Raw genomic sequence first — 17,628 nt, 5'->3', positions numbered from 1 at the left:
ATCTGGCAACGCTGAATCCGCACACGTAGGAAGCGTATGAGATTTAAATACATTAAATGGCTGCTAAGATGTTGTTTTTGGATGTTTAGAATCGATCATATACTACTAAACGCATAAGTTACAAAAACTTGCAAACTACATGTGCTCACAGCTAATTTATGCTTGAGGGTCAGTAGTTTCACGGAGATTTGGAACGAATCTGGCAACGCGCGTGTGTTTGGGAAAAACATGCAGTGGCAGAAATTGACCCCTGTTTCTGATGCATCTCTGTACGAAAGGCTATGTCCAGAGGTTACAAAGCAAAAGGGAATGATTATACATTTTGGTTCGGGTTGTAGTTTGACACAGGGCACACTATCGTGCTGGAAGAAACCATTATAATGTGTGTAAATTTGTGGGATGGGACAGTATCCTCACAGAGGATTATAATAAAGGGACCCAGCATGTACTAGGAAAATATTTACCACATCATTATACCACCAGATGCAGCATGAACCATTGACACAATGCATGTTTGGTCAGTGGATTAATATTTTTGATGCCAAATTCTGAGTCTACCAAATGCATGTCTCAGCAAAAGCTAAAATTCATGAGACCGGGCAATATTTGTCCAATCTTCAACTGGCCAGTTGTGGGGAAATTGTATTGCTCAGTTCAGTTGCCTCAGATTATACCCTCATATTCCTGTCACACTAGCATTATGTTCTTTGCTGACAGAAGAGGATCCTGATATGAAATGTTTGACATTCCCACTTTGTTAACCAGGAAACCTCTGTGCAAGGAATTGGTTTCACCAGACTTCTCAATTATTTTAGATATATGAATGAGCAATACATAGACAGTACAACAGACAAGAAGGCTATCCTAGTACTGTTACCTACATGAGTTGAAAATGAAAGACTGGAGTCAATAATCACACAAAGTTTGTTTACTGTTGCACATGATGTAACTGAAAGGCCATCCAGGACAGGTCAATCAGGTACAAGTACTTCTCTATTGTCAGAAATAAGCAGATGGAAGTTGATAAGCATCTAAGCTGGTGTCTCTTATCTGGCTTTGCTGAAACATTTTAATGTTTAGCATTCACACAGATGTAACATTAGGCCAAGTGACATTTAGAGTATTATATTGGTCACCCAATAAATATTGCTTGTCTAGACATCTGTGGCTATACATCCATTTGTAAACTGAAGCTATACAACTGTACAGATATGCTGTGAAATATTCTGTCACATCCTTGACCAGAAGGATGACAATTGATGAACAACTTCTGGCAGTATTTCAATTCATTTCTTTGACAGAATACGCCCTGGAGGTCAGGATCCTCGTTTTGGGTAATTGAATGAACGAGCTCTTAAGGCTGCCTGTCATCACAGTCTGAGCCAAAACCTCTTCACATAGTTCAACTTTGTTGAATCTGTCTAGATTTTAATCATTTCAATCTTTCTCAAAAGTAGAGACATCATTTGATAAGGCAGATTCTGGCACTGCTGGAAATTTCTTCAACAAAGTCATAGCAGAAGAAGCTCTGTATTTTTCTCTCTCCAACACCCTATGCTTATTGAACACCCTATGCATGAGAAGAGGTTTTATTACACACATGAATGATCCACTTCATTTCCAGTTTTGTTCCCCATCATCAAGAAACCATTTCCCCAAATCCAAGTATCCCTCTAGTCCAGGGCTTTCCATGGATACAAAAACACAACCCTCACATTTCCTGGACTGGCAAAGGTCATCAGCTGGTCATCACAATTCCACAAAACTTGCCTGCTTACATCAACCTTCATCTAGAGATGAAACTTAAGGGAAAGTGAACATTTCTATGGATTACCAATATGTTCAGCTAAGCCAGTTGCCCACCACCTCATTGTCCGTGTGACAGTGCCAGGGACCAGAGTCATAGAGCAGAGGAACTGCATATGCCCTCTCTCAGCCACAAAGAGCCAAGCCATACAGGAGTACACATCCAAAGCTTTAGAATAGGGATAGATTAGACCCTCCACATCCCCAGCATTAGCCAGGTTCTTCTTTGTGGAAAAGCTCATGTACTGACTACCATGAACCTTTGGCATTCACTGACCACAAATATAAATTCACTGCTCTGCCTCACATGCACCTGTCCATGCCTCAATCAACCAGGAACCCATTCATCCTGAAATCATGCTTTTCTATGTGCACTAACCTGAGATCTGGACCAAGAAATAAATTGTGCTAATCGACTCCACATTCCTAGCACCTGCCAAGCATCCATAAAACCCTCTGCTGTTCCCAAGGTCACACAAATCCAGGAAAACTGATGCCTCACCTTACTTTACAATGCCTATGGTCCCACATTACCCTGGAATACATGATAAATAGATTTTCACAACATTGGTAGATTAGGTTTTATCCCTCACATGAAATATCACAGTTACCACTTGTATAATGGGTAAAACATCACTTTATAATAAGAAAACATCTCCTATAAATACATCACCTCTAGTTGTGTTTACAAACAAAATATTTGCGTTTAATCTTACATTTATAGTTCAGCTTATAGTAGTGTTCAAATATACCAAACATCCCAGACTGTGCCACTAGGGGGAATTATCGGACTGAACATTGATGCAACACTACACCACTTATTTATTTGCCTTTTGTGGGCTTTTGTGTGTACATTATATAGAAAATTATTAAGAAAAACAGAAGGTAAGGAAATTATCTATCCTCAAAATTATATAATATTGTTTAAAGTGCTGTTTAAAGAGCACTTTAAACACTGATCAGGCATAACATTATGACCACCTGCCTAATATTGTGTTGGTCCCACCTTTTGCTGCCAAAACAGCCCTGACCCGTCAAGGCATGGACTCCAGTAGATCCCTGACGGTATGCTGTGGTACCTGGCACCAAGATGTTAGCAGCAGATCCTTTAAGTTGCCAGGTGGTTGCCTCCATGTACTTAAAGGTCTTACAGGACTTAAAGGATACTTTTGATAGATACTGACCACTGCGGACCTGGAACACCCCACAAGAGCTGCAGTTTTGGAGAACCTTAAATGGCAAAGAATGCAAAATAATTGCACAGTGCTGAGTTATTTATGCAATTATTTCAATGATTTGGGATTGAGGTTAAAAAAATCCATATTATATGGGATGTTAAACAGGCTTAAAACAGCACACATACAATATTTCAATTTTAATTTCTCAGAAATGCTTACGATAAACAGCTAAAACAAACTAGAGCAATAATTTTCTCCTCAACCATTTGGTACTTCCTTGAATTTCATTCTAATCAAGGGCATATGGGATGCTATCTATATTTGTGTTGCATGAATACAAAAGATAATGCTTTTCTAAGGCTATTATTGTCACAAGTGGAAATCCCCAGGGTTCATTGAACCACGTTAGACGCTATGAAAGGAAGACAATTTAAATGTTTAAAGCTTCACTTTGTTCGGAAATCATTAAAACTAACAACTAGAGCAAACCAGACTTATGTGCCATAAAACTTGGCTTTATTACATCCAGGTAATAAAGGCCCAACATATTTAATATTGTATTCACTTTGAAGGGTTTGGCACATTTCAGGCAGACAGAAGTGTTTGTGCAATGGTTAAGGCTACAGGCTACTGATCAGAAGTTGGACATTCAAACCCAAGCACTTCCAAGTTGCCACTGTTGGACCACTGAAAAGAAAGTCTTTAACCCTATCTGCTCCAGGTGCACTGTGTCATGGCTGAATGTGTGCTCTGATCTTGGCTTCCTCGTTGAGAGTGGTCAGTTAAAGACCGTAAGATCTTGGCAGGCATGGCTGTTCCTAGTGGAGGTTGGGTGTAGAGGTTTCCCCGCCAAATCAAAAGCAGTGCTATCAGTTCTGGGCATGGAAGAAAGGAGCAAGAAACCAGCCTCTCGCAGGATGGGAGAGGAGGCAGAAAGAGCCTCATGCTGGATTTGGAGGTAAAGGGAGGAGGAAAGCTGGAAGCCAGGAGCAGAGGGGCAGTGATTTGACCACCACTACCAATCCACCAACTGGAGAGTGTTGTGGTTAAGGGTCAAAACCCTCAGTGATGGTTGGGTACCACCTGAATGATCTACTTCTGGCAGAAAGCTTTGGTTAATCTGGTTAATGAGGTAACTGAATAAAGCACCCACCAGGTGTACTGTACAGCTTTATAGTAATAAATATTCAAGAGCACATTAAGTATCTGAGAGCTGTTCTATGACGCTGAGAGTTTTTACTGTCACACATTTCAAATACACTGTTCCACCCCCTTTTCATTGAAATGGTGGTGAACTGAATGAGCTGAATATATTACCCAACATCAGTGATTTTTTTTTTTTGCTTTGCTCACAAAGAACAATGTCCAGTTATTTTCGTTTCATTTACTAACTGTAAGTACCAGTTCTATCACTCTAGTTCACTCAGCATAAGGAGTTTATTTGTTCATTATGTCCAACCAATGATATGCTCCTTCAGGGTGCCCACGCTCTAATGCAGTCTTTAAAAAGCAAGAAAACACTGCCAAAGCAGTCACGTTTGACCCAAGTGGGAGTTAAATAAACTAAATATATGAGTCAGTACATGGAAGTGAACAAGAATGATTTCTTTCTTCCTTTTCAAGGCTTGTACTGTAACTTCCTTCAGTCAGTTCAGGTTCCTCTTTAGAAGCTTAAATGCATACTCAACTGACTTGATCAGTCTAAAACATCCCCCGTTGTGTTGGCAGTGTGCTGTAGATCATTATCTTGCTGCATGATGAAGTTTGTCCCAAGCAGATTGGATGTATTTCTCTGTAAACTGGCAGAATGTTTCTGTAGACTTCTATGTTAAAGCTGCTGCTGCTACCATTATGAGTTTACATCATCAATAAAGATTAGTGAGCCAGTTCCAGAAGCAGCCATAAAAGTCCCGCATACTTTACCAATGAACTCATGCTTTGGATCATAAACAGATCCCTTTTTTCTCTCCACACTTTCACTTTCAATTACTTAACTGTGGTTAATTTTCACTCCAAAACTTTTTGTGAATCATTTCTCTATTTCTTTGTAATTTCCCAGGTTTCCAATTCTTACTGCTGATGAATGTTTTGCCTCTTGTAGAACTGAATGGATTGTGATGCCTTCACCCAGGGGTTTAGCTAGGCATACATTTCTACTGGGGCACAGGCCCCCATCACTCAAAATTATATAATAATAAATGCCAAATCATTCACGAAACAGTTTTGCCTGACTCCTGTCACAACACATCAGACTGCCTGAGGCTTTAGACAGTTTAAACAGGATTAGTTTTCTTTCAGTTATCAAGACAAGAGCTTGTTGCAGCCGCTTTGAATATGCATAGTGCAAATTTATAACATGCTAATTGTTCCTTCAATTAGCTTTAATAATTAGCATTGAAAATAAATTTACCTACAATGGGGTAAGGAAATCATTTACCCAACTCCCATATCTGTTTCTTTTAAGTAAGGAATGGCCCCATATGTGTCAAAGTTAAGGGAAAAATCTAGGCATATTTTACAAATAGCCACAGCCCTACAAAAGAGTGAATGAATTTAAGGTAGCATGATAGCTTGTTTTATTGCTAGTAACCTGACATCTTACCTCTCACTCTCATCTTGGCTCTTCTACCACTCTTTCCTACCAGTGCTTGGTAAAAAGGACCTTTCAGACATTCATCTACATGAATTGTGCCCCACGTATCCCAGTAAATGTATCTTATGATGCCCCTGCCTTCATCCCTGCTTTGTGGAGGTTGTTACTGATGGCACTGACACTGCCATTGTTTTCCTTAGGCCGACCTGTTCAGCATCTGGTTGTTAGTACACCAGTGGATTATTTATTTTTCGTGGAATTCCATAATGTTGTATTGGCTATCTGAAATCCCAATCTATCATGTCATACTGCATTTCGTTGCCTTGTATGTATGCGCAGTGACAATAAAGTTGAATCCCATCTAGTCTAATCATCTTTTGATCTGAAATCCAAATGTCAAACCCTAATCCAAAAGAACCATTTTATCAATCCAAGACTGCATGAACTAATTGTGTTTGATTGAATTATAATATATATTCCTTTTAAAAAAGCAAAAATGTAAAACTGCAAATAATTGCATAATGCTAAGAATGCAAGTTTTTTTAGATGGTTGTGGTTTAAGGTTACAAAAATATATACATAAATGAGATTTTGGGGATGCGTTAAAACAGATGCACACACTTCCATTTAATTTCCCAAAAATTGCCTATGCTTATACTATAAACAACTAGAACATATTTGCATGAAAGCATTTTCTCCTAAACCATGAAATTATCATCCTAGACTTCCTTAAATTTTATTCAAATCCAGGACATGTGTGCTGTTATCTATACTTGTGTTACATGAATACAGAACATATTACTGTATTGTTACAAGTGGAAATCCCCTGGGTTACATGAACCGCATTAGATTCTATATAAAGAAGACACTTTAAATGTTTAAAGCTTCACCACATTGTATTAGTCTGTTCATAAATCATTAGCGATAACAACTAGAGCAGTGTGTAGTGTTCTGTTGGCAAATCATACACCGAAGGTAGGTGTCATAAAACTTTTACTGCAACTAGAATTTTTATTAGAAATACAGGCCCAATTTTTTACTTATTTATTTTTTTAAATATTGTTTTAAATTGGATAGTTTTGTCATATTTTTCTTTTTGTTAATTTCATTATTCACTTCCTATTTATTCAATTTAATTTATTCAATTTTGAGTTCTGATTTCACCCATTAAGTAAAAAAGTCAATTTTCCTATAATTTGTTGTCTGCCAATATGGACTGTGCAACACTGGGCATGCCTTTAATTGTGGATTGTAAGAAATTCGAACTACAAATGAAATTGCCTTCCTGGCTTTAAGATAGGAAGCACCACAGGTAATTATTTTTTGTTTTTTATTTAGAACATTTTCCCAATGGATTCTTCACCGGAAATGCTGGATTTTGACTCTCAAGAAAATAGTAGGTAAGTACACAATTATGAGTCCCATTTGTACACTCTACAACCTGTAGAATACATGTCTCTGAATCTGATATTTATTTATTTATTCATTTATTTAAAGAATGGAAAATCAGTCAGATGAAGAGAGGACTGGAGTGTTCCTTAAACAATGGGAATCCCAGGTGCGCCCTTACATCGAAATGATTGACTACCTACGACGCATCGGCATTGAGAAGGATCTTGCCCTGCCCTCCATTGCAGTTGTCGGAGACCAGAGTTCTGGGAAGAGCTCTGTTTTGGAAGCACTGTCTGGTGTGGCTTTACCCAGAGGCAGTGGTAAGAGATCAGTCTGTTCATTTCTACATGCTGGGTTTTTCAATAGTTTGATGAAGAGAAACTAAACATATTGACACAGCATCAAAGACAATACGAATCACTCAAGACAATCGTTTGTGTGATGAGAAAATCTAGTTTAAGCTCTTAGGAATTTTTACTTCAGCTTAATGGGGGTCCGTATCTTAAGACTCTCATTTCCAAATCAAAATGAAACTGAGCTACATTGTGTACAGCTGACAGATTTAGTGATTTAGTGTCAGTAGATTTAGCTGACAGTGTATGTCCACTGAATGCATCAAAGGTATTAACAGAAGTGTAGGCCCTGCTATTTTTGTATAATAACACAATAATGAGGAAAGTTTTTATGACCATTAATTAGAAAATGTTGATCGCTTCACTAAAACAGCAGCTCTGGCTGTAGTTCAGGTTGCAAGTCAATAAATGCACTCGTTCTAATACTTTATTGCTTGCACAAAGAAGGTATATATGGTTTACACTTAATATAAATGGATTAAAAAAATTCTAATGTAAAAGATGTCCTTTTTGTTATGATGAAGTTTTCTGTGAGCAGCCATTTATTCGGTGCCTACAGTGTCATTACTTTCTAACAGTCAGAGGTAAAGTTACTTCTTTATGTTTTTCACCCAGAAAAGTTTTTTGGACAGAAATACATTTTTTGTATTATTAAATTTAAGAGTGAGGGAAAACAATGGAAACCGTTGTTTTTATCTTGTACCTAAACAGGAACTAATTTTCTTCATATTCAGTATAAATTATACAAATAATTAGTCATTAAACAAATGATACTAATTACACTAACCCCTGATAAATGAAGAATTAACGATTTGGTTCAATATCAGGCATCGTCACCCGTTGTCCACTGGAGCTGAAACTGCGGAAGCTAAATGCTGGCTCGACTTGGACGGCTGTCATTTCTTACCGAGATGTGCAAGAGACGTTCATGGATCCTTCACAAGTTGAGGGTTACGTCAGAAGAGGTATGAATAGCTCAGAAATGTATTTTTTATGTGATTAAGCTATTATTTTTTCATTTGTTTGTGTGTGTGTGTGTGTAGCCCAGAATGTTCTTGCTGGAGATGGTGTCGGGATCTGCAATGAACTCATCAGTTTAGAGATCACATCTCCTGACGTATGTGACCTCACCCTGATTGATTTACCTGGTATAACTAGAGTACCAGTGAAAGGCCAACCTGAAGATATTGGGGATCAGGTATATAGACAATTTGCATGATTAACAAACCTACATAGAATTTTGCAACTGCTTTTCGTTCAGCTTCCCTTTTTTTCCAGATTAGACGGCTTATATTGAAATTTATTGAGAAGAGAGAAACCATTAATTTGGTTGTTGTACCATGCAATGTGGACATAGCGACAACTGAGGCACTGCGGATGGCACAGGGTGTGGATCCTAATGGAACAAGAACTTTAGGTACAAGTTCAGATAAACATTAAAAGCCTTATTTCCAAAAGCAATTCAATTCAAAGAACTTTGCGAATCGATCTTTTAATGTTCACAGCCATTCTTACCAAGCCAGATTTGGTGGATAAAGGGGCAGAAGCAGACATTTTGCAGGTTATGCAGGGTAAAGTTGTTCCCCTGAAAAAAGGTTACATAATGGTACGATGTAGGGGTCAGAGTGATATTAATGAAAACATCTCCTTGACTGAGGCCACAAGACTGGAGACAGAATTCTTCAGGAGCCACAGTCACTTTAAGTAAATGATTTTCCTTCATACAAAAACATACACAACATAAAAACAATAGCATACATGACATAACTTTCTGCATTCTTGCTAACATTGTTCTATCTCCTCCAGCTATCTTTTGGAAGAGCAGAAAGTTACAACACGCTGCCTTGCTACTAGGCTCACAAGAGAGTTGGTTGAACATATCAGGGCAAGTCTTAAAACACTGTTAAAAAGATTTTTACACTGTCAGATAACATAGTGGCTGAAAAATGTTCTTGCTATTCACAGGCATCACTGCCATCCCTCACAGAGCAGATTCAAATCCGCTTGTCTTCTGTCAGGGTGGAACTCAGGAAGTATGGCCAAGGTCCACCGTTAGAGCCAGAGAAGATGGCAGCTTATCTGAGTAAGGTACGTCCTTCAGGTATTTAGCAGAAGATGGGGTAAACACTTGTCTTATGAGGAACTGTAACATCTCTCGTTCTATTTGAGCAGAGAATCCTGGAGTTCAGCGATCAAATCACTGATCTCTGTCGCAGCGGGGCATCAGGAGTCGGAAACATCTATTCTCTCCTGCGACCTGTGTTCAAGCAATGGGAATGCAATCTGAGAGACTCCAAAGCAATATGTACACCAAGATTTTTTTTCTGTTTTTCTTTTGCTTAGAAAAATAAAGATGTAACAAAGGATAAGGTTAAATGTAATACAGAATAAGGTGAGTGCCTTTCACAATAATAAGGACCATAAGAAGATGTGTGGTAAGGAAAGAACTAAAGCATAGAACAAAATTTAACAAAGGGTTGCCCAGTAATACCCTATAGTATCTTTTCGGCTTATAGTAATCTGGAAGAATGTATGTCACAATGGAGGACTAGGTGCCTGAGTATGATTTTATTCATGGTTTAATGGTTTCAGTTGCTGATTGTTGATGTGTTGATGTGAAGTTGATGAGTGCTGTGTCAAATAATTAAGCTAATAGGGAGAGAGAGAGAGAGAGAGAGAGAGAGAGAGAGAGATTAATAGTACAATCTTCTATAATCAGTTCCTGTCTTGAAGAGTCTCATCTGTTTCTCTCCATCTTAAGAAACATGCTTATGCATTGAAACAATGACAATTAGAATAAATAGCAAGGAGATTAATACATCCGTTGCAATATTTGCAACTTTCACATGATTGGGAATTCTACTCAAATATGTAAATAAGATATGTCGGCAAGATAACTAGGAATACACTATAAATATGTTTCATATTTACATTCTGTGTTCACCTTGTTGTTTTTAGCTAGAGCTGATCATTGGTAAATGGAAGATCATTTTACTTATTTCAATTGAGCTTGAATACTATAATTAATCTATATACGTTTTATATCTTTTAGAAAGCTATAAGAAGAAGAAATGGAGTTTAATGTTAGAAAAGGTTTCACAGTGTCTGAGTCATATTCTCTCTTTGGTCTAAATGAAGTTAGGGATGAAGTGCGGGAAATGACCGAAAACTATGAGGCACATCGTGGGAGAGAGCTGATAACATTCAGTGACTACTGTGTATATGAAGCACTGATTCAGAAACATGTCAACAACCTCAGACCACCGGCTTTAGAGACCCTGAAGACTGTTAGAGGTAATGTCAAGTCTGTCATAAATATACGCAGTGCATAGCATAAACATTCACTTACCCACCCCAACGTTTTCTTTTTTGAAGAGTTACATCTGTAATTAAAACAGATTAGTTTACTTGTTGGCAGGTATAAAAGACTATTATGAAGAAACAATATGTTAAAACAATATGATATTCAACAAAATAAGTAAATATTTACCTCCATTTGTTCAGTACACTGTATAGTCACTTTTGGCTGCAAATACATATGCAGTTCTTCTGGAATTTGCACATCTGGATTTTCATGTTTTTATTTATTCTTCTTGGGAAAATTGCACAAGCATTGACAGATTAGTTTAGCACTGGTGAACACTCTTGCCACACATTCTCAATGGGACAGAGGTCTGGGCATTGACTAGGCCACTATAACACTTTATGGTTCTTGGTTTCAAGCCTCTCCAGTGTAGCTTATGGTCCTGTTGGAACCTAAACCTTCACCTCAGTCTCAGTGTTGTGCCATAATGTGGCATATTTTATTACTACCAACAACTTAATAATAACTTATAGAGGGTTGCTCAAGACAACACTAGCTCCTTGGTTTTCATGACGTTTGTTTAGATGTATTCTCTATAAAGTTTGGGACCATACAGGCATAGGTTGCAATCACATTACACATTACAAGGGTGGACTACATTCTATTATATGACTACAGTGTGTCTTACGATGGCAAAAGGCTCCACCACTTTCAAAAAATGTTTTATTTGCAAATTATATATAATTTGACCAATATGCTGTATAATTCCATATATAATCTCAATCGAGTCCATATCATAAAAATAGTGGACATAAGGTAATCATTTGATTTATTTATAATTTTTGTATATTTAATCATAATTTACCAAGATTTTCTTTGTTATTAAAATCTTTTTTTTTTTAACAGGTATTGTCCAAAGTGAGTTCAGAGCTCAGTGTGAGCTCTGCTTCCCAAATTACCCTCATCTGAGATATATGATAATAGTAAGAAAAATTATCTGCACTTGTCTACCATATAACATTACCTGTCATCTGTTCATATATATATATAAAGAAGCTTATAAAATACATTTGAATATGTATTACATATATACCAACTTTAAAATTCAACAATGTACCTGTCTTCAGAATCAGATTGATGAAATTCAGTCAGAACAGGAGGCAAAAGTAGAGAAAAGGATCATGGAGTACATCAGCATGGAGAAACTTGTGTACACCCAGGATCCCATTTTCACCCAGAAGATGGTAGACTTCCGGTTTGTTGAGCAGAGGCAGGAGTATGAGTCTGTCTGCTTAGATACTGGGGAGAATGCAACCTCTCCCAACAATTGTGCTGTCTTTGACACCAGAAAGCTAACACCTGACAAATGGATAATCTATTATGAGGTAGGTGACAAAAATGCTAATGGTGTTTCTTAGACACACTATTCAATTCTTAGATGTATGATTGTGTTGCTACTAATTTTTATGTACCTTGAAGCTAAAAATGAAAATGGAATGGAACTGTGTGTCAGTGTCAGGACAAAAGATTTCAAACTTCATTTAGTTTACCTTCAGTTGCACTCTCACAGCACTGAATGAATGCCATTAGCACTAAACCTAACTCTTCTTCTTATTGCTAACAGATTGTCTACCAGCGTTTGGCAGATTTTGTTCCCATGTTGATCCTACTGTTTATGCTGAAAGAAGCTGTCATGATGTTGCGGGCAGCATCCATGGACCTACGTAATGGGGTTGACGTGCCCAAACTGCTCAGTGAAGACTCAGAGTCCGGAAGAAAGAGATTAGAGTTACATCAGCGTATGGAACGACTACGGATGGCCCAAGAGAGGATCAGCATTAATATCTGAAGTGGTGCATTTTTTCCTCTTATCGAAAAATGTACAGCATATACATCTTAACCAAAGACAGGACAGGAGCAGACACGAGACATGAATCGACACAAACCCACATAAACAAAAACAAAAAAAGAAACAGTTTACACACTATATATGTCAGGTCGCCCTTTCTCACACACTCAAAACAGCTAATTAGCATTTTAACAGAATTTAAAATGTACGCAGTTGTAAATCTTGAGAGCTGTGATCTTCAGGTTGTTTCCACTTTTAAAATGGAACGGTTTTGGTTTCTGGGAAAGGCTATGATTTTGAAGCACTGTCTATCATGACTTAACCCAGAGGCAGTGGTATGTTATCAGTCTGTTTATTGTACCTGATATGTAGTAAATTTTCTCTAACATTGCTCTCATGTTGCAAGACAAAAAATAAAAAAAATCTCAAGCAATCACAAACATCGGGTTTACTTATTAATTCTTTACAGTGTACCAGTGTAATAGAATCTATTAAGCACCTTTGTAGGGAGAGCTGCAGGTCAAAATGAAACTAAGAAACATTGTGGACACGAGACTCAACCGACTAGGATTTATTAGCATGCCTTACAATTTAATGCAACAAATAGGTGATTATATAATATAATTCTAAGAAAATGTTTATTTTATTTATACATTCATATAAAAATGATTTAAATAGTATTAATTACCAGAGCATTAATCAATACCACAGTGCCGTTGAATGCTTAGTTCTTTTTGGTCAGAAGGTGGTCTTTTTTTTTTTTACAACATTTACAGTTATATTTATGTTTTTGGACAGACGCCATGATTTCAATTAAAATCGATTAAATTTATTTGTATAGTGCTTTTAACAATGGACATTGCCTCAAAGCAACTTTACACATGTATAGAAACACAGAAAAAAATTAAGTCACTATTTATCCATAATGAGCAGGTCTGAGGTGATGGTGGCAAGGAAAAATGACCTGAGATGAAATGAGGAAGAAACCTTTAGAGGAACCAGGCTCAGAATGGAACCTCATCCTCATTTGGGTGACACTGGTAAATAATGTAAATGTTGATAATCTGCTTTCTGCAACAGCAACCAAGAGGTTGAGGAACTAATAGGTCAGTGTAGTTTCTCAGTGTAGTTCATTACTGACTTCCTGGGACATAAAGCGTTCACCCACTTCACAGTCAGCAAACCTGAGCAACTTTCAGGGGTGGTAAGGCAACAGCATCCAAACATCCCAGTATATCAGACACTCTATGCCCATGAACCTTCCAGACCAGCTCTTTACCTAAGAAAGCCGAAACATTGAAAGCTTGTCTAAACAAATGTGTTTTCAGCCTGGACTTAAACATTAAGACTGTCTGAATCCGAAAACACTAATTGGAAGGCTGTTCCATAACTGTGAGGCTTTGTAAGAAAAAGCTTTGCCCACTGCTGTAGCCTTTGCTACTAGTGGTACTACTAAATAGCCTGCACCTTTTAATCGAAGTAGGCATGGCAGATCATAAATAACAAAATCGCTCAGGTACTAAATGGTCTTGTGGCACAAGACCACTTAGTGCTTTATAGGTCAGTAATAGTATTTTATAATCAATGTGAAACTGACTGGGAGACAATGCAGAGTGGATAAGATAGGAGTGATGTGTTCATATCTTCTGGTTCTTGTTAGGACTCTAGTCTAGTCTGCTGTCTAACTGGAGCTTGTTTATGCTCCTACTGGAACATCCAGACAGTAAGGCACTACAATAATCCAACCTAGAGGTAACAAAAGCATGAACTAGTTTTTTTGCATCATGAAGTGACATCATATTTCATATTTCAAACATTAAGACCATCCAGAGTTACACTGTAATCAGAAATCTTACTTTTGGCTCCTATTAAGAGCCTGTCTTGTCAAAGTTAAGCAGGAGGAAGTTAGCATCCACTGTCTAATGTCCTTTACACATTCTTCAATCATATTAAGCTGGTGCCTGTCATCTGACTTAGCTGAAACATATACTGTAGCTGTGTGTCATCGGCATAAGAGTGGAAGCTAATATCATGTTTAGAAATAATTGCATCAAGGGGTGGCATATATATGGAGAAAAGCAGTGGGCCTAAGACAGAACCTTGTGGAACACCAAACATAACCTTGGTATGCATAGAGAAGTTACCAATTTTGATCGATGAGCTGATAACGATCAGTCAAATAAGACCTGAGCCAAGAGAGGGCTGTTCCCTTAACATCAACAACATGTTGGGACAGTAGAAGCTCAAGTGGTTTCAGCTCTGGGTCGTTGACCGGATTGGGTTTCAAGCCCCAGCACCGTCAAGCTGCCACCCTTGGGCCCTTGAGCAAGGCGCTGCATCATGGCTGACCCTGTGCTCTGAACCTAACCCACAAGGATGGGACATGTGAAGAAAGAATTTCACTGTGCAGTAATGTATATGCGACACATAAAGACAACTTAACTTATTTTCTAGCCTATCAAGCAGAACAGTGTGGTCAATGGTGTCAAAAGGTGCATTAAGATTAAGTAACACCAGTAAGGAGACACAACCCTGATCAGAAGCAAGTAACAGGTCATTTACCACTTTAACCAGTGCTGTCTCTGTGCTATTGAGAGGCCTAAATCCTGACTGATACATTTCATGATATTTTTTCTTTTTTTATTTTCATGTTATTTTATGTAGGTATGAACAGAACTGCTGTGCTACAATTTTTTCTAGGATCTTGGAGATAAAGTGGGGCTTGATATTGGCCTATAGTTGGACAGCTGACAGTCCGGTCGAGGTCAGGTTTTTTATCAGGGGTTTGGGAAGTGCTAAGGGAAGAATTTATAATTATTTGAAGGGGTTTGGTAGCTACTGGTATTATCTATACCGGAGGTAAGGGATCTAGTATGCAGGTTGAAAGTTTTGAAGAAGAAATTAGTGAAATTAAATCAGGCTCTTGAAAGTGAGTAAAGCAAGTGCTGATCAGAAATAGTTATATTATCTAAAGGATTATCTATCAGATTGTTTGGTTTTAAATTAATAGTCTGAATTTTCTGCCTGATATCAATTTTTCCACTGAAATAATTCATGAAGTCATTACTCCTGCATATACGGTAGATAGTGTATGCTTTTCTACGGTGGTTTTCACGTTAATTGAGATATTGCCAATTTAGTTTGATGCTATTTACGTTCTAATTTCCTGGCTGATTGTTTCATTGTACCAGGGTGCTAGTTTCTTCTCTTAAATAATTTTCTTTTATGTGGAGCTACAATATGTAGGATGTAGCAAAACACTGACTCCAAGTAATCATTTGCCTGATCAAGTTCTCAGATGGTGATCCAATCATGGATGATAATTCTGGAAAACTATTGGTAAATCTCTCTGCAGTAGCAAATGTAAATGAACGTTTCAAACGGTGACGTGACAAATTGCGTATCTCGTGTCTAAGACAGATTTTAAACTAAATAAAATAGTGGTCTGATATAGCTTCCGACTGGGGAAATGTGACTATATTTTTATATTTAAGCTAAATGTTAGAATAAGATCCAAAGTCAAAGTCAAAGAAGCCTTATTGCCACTTCAATCATATATAGCTGATGCAGTACACAGTGAAGTGAAACAACGTTCCTCCTAGACCAGAGGTGCTACACATAACAAAGACAAAGTACAGGTGACGCAGACAACTATAGAGCTAAACACAGAGATAAAGCTAAACTATACTTAAGGTGAAATCTTTAGTAAAACTAGACATACAACAGAAGTGCACAGGATGACAAGACAAGACAGTGCAGACAAACAACATGTAGACCGACTCTGTGCAAAAGAATAGTGTTGACAGTGAGTGCAAATATTAAAGGTAACATGTAAACAGGTGTAATGGAAAGTGACATATGCATGCCAACAGGACAATTTGTGTGTGTGTGTGTGTGTCTGTGTCCAGCACAGTATAGTTCTCTGTTGAGAGCAGTTCTCAGTTGTGTGTGTGTGTGTCTGTGTCCAGCACAGTATAGTTCTCTGTTGAGAGCAGTTCTCAGTTGTGTGTGTGTGTGTGTGTGTCTGTGTCCAGCACAGTTCTGTTCTCTGTTGGGAACACAGTTCTCAGTTTCTGTGCGTGTGTGTGTGTGACCAGACCAGACCAGACCAGAGTCTGACCTCTATTATGAGTGGGTCCTATTACGCTCTAAATTAACTTAAATTAAATTAAATTTATCCAGAGGATCTTCTGGCTTATCAAAATGAATATGTATGATATGGTATGATATAGTGGTCAGATTGATATCAGTGAGAACACCTTCTTGACTGAGCGTACAAGACTGGAGACAGTTCTTCAGGTCTCACAGTCAGCTGATTTCCATCACACAAAACTTACATCACATAATATAACATGTGGCTAAAACCAGCTATCATTTGCAAGAAAATAAGGTCCAAACATGCTACCTTGCTAACAGGCTCACCAAAGATCTGGGTAAGCATGTGAGATATGTTTTTAAACCCCAGTGCAAGGTTTAAACACTATCACACAAAAATGTTGGCCAAGTTTTATTAAATGTTCTTTCTTATTCACAGGTATCACTGACATGCCTGAAAGAGCACATTCAAAGCTGCTTATCTGCTTCTAGGCCAGAACATAGGAACTATGGTCAAAGGCCTCCACTGGAGTCAGAGTTGATTATGGCTAATCTGATTAAGATAAGTCCTTTAGGTATTTGCTATGGGGTAAACACTTATTTTGTAAGTAATTGTATCATCTCTCATTTTATGTGAGCAGAGTTCAGTGACCAAATCAGCAAGTTCTTTCAGTCCAGGAGCGTCAGGAGACAAGATATTATATAATACAAAAAAAGGGGAGATCAGGTAATTTTACCTGTGTCTGTACTTCAGCTTACACTGGATCTTGTATGAATGACTAACTTTAAAATTTAAACTTTAATATAGAAACTTTAATATTTTTAAAAGGATTGTGGTTTCTCTGTAACATGATTAGCTTATTAACTTCAAGAGAAAAAAGAGACTGGTGTGGTAACAACTATTTAGGATGTTATCGCTTGTATGATAGCGAGAACTTACTTGGTTGTGTGGTTTAAAGAACTATTACTCATTAACAATATATGATGCTTAACATGTCACAAGTTAGTATATATTTCAATGGCTAGAAACATGAGATAATGTGCTTGTTAATGTTTGC

General features: G+C 37.7%; 1 protein-coding gene across 1 annotated transcript; it reads left to right on the top strand.

The window, feature by feature from the left end:
- The first annotated feature begins 6,419 nt into the window (after nucleotides 1-6,419).
- On the top strand, nucleotides 6,420-12,875 carry mxh (myxovirus (influenza virus) resistance H). Its single transcript, XM_058379953.1, has 14 exons — nucleotides 6,420-6,552; nucleotides 6,916-6,977; nucleotides 7,075-7,289; nucleotides 8,150-8,287; nucleotides 8,366-8,520; nucleotides 8,601-8,739; nucleotides 8,828-9,026; nucleotides 9,129-9,207; nucleotides 9,288-9,410; nucleotides 9,495-9,627; nucleotides 10,461-10,616; nucleotides 11,533-11,609; nucleotides 11,754-12,011; nucleotides 12,251-12,875. The coding sequence occupies exons 2-14, from the start codon at nucleotides 6,928-6,930 to the stop codon at nucleotides 12,473-12,475; spliced, it is 1,947 nt and encodes a 648-aa protein (XP_058235936.1). The 5' UTR covers nucleotides 6,420-6,552; nucleotides 6,916-6,927; the 3' UTR covers nucleotides 12,476-12,875.
- Nucleotides 12,876-17,628: the final 4,753 nt, after the last annotated feature.

Source organism: Hemibagrus wyckioides, linkage group LG26 (assembly GCF_019097595.1).
Source record: "Hemibagrus wyckioides isolate EC202008001 linkage group LG26, SWU_Hwy_1.0, whole genome shotgun sequence".
In the NCBI taxonomy this organism is placed as follows: Eukaryota; Metazoa; Chordata; class Actinopteri; order Siluriformes; family Bagridae; genus Hemibagrus; species Hemibagrus wyckioides.
This window is presented reverse-complemented; position numbering and strand designations above follow the sequence as displayed.

Coding starts and splice junctions, on each gene's coding strand:
- mxh (XM_058379953.1), top strand. CDS start 6,928: ATGGATTCTTCACCGGAAATGCTGGATTTTGACTCTCAAGAAAATAGT. Junction 8,521..8,600: donor CTGAAGATATTGGGGATCAG/GTATATAGACAA, acceptor CTTTTTTTCCAG/ATTAGACGGCTTATATTGAA. Junction 9,027..9,128: donor AGGAGCCACAGTCACTTTAA/GTAAATGATTTT, acceptor TATCTCCTCCAG/CTATCTTTTGGAAGAGCAGA.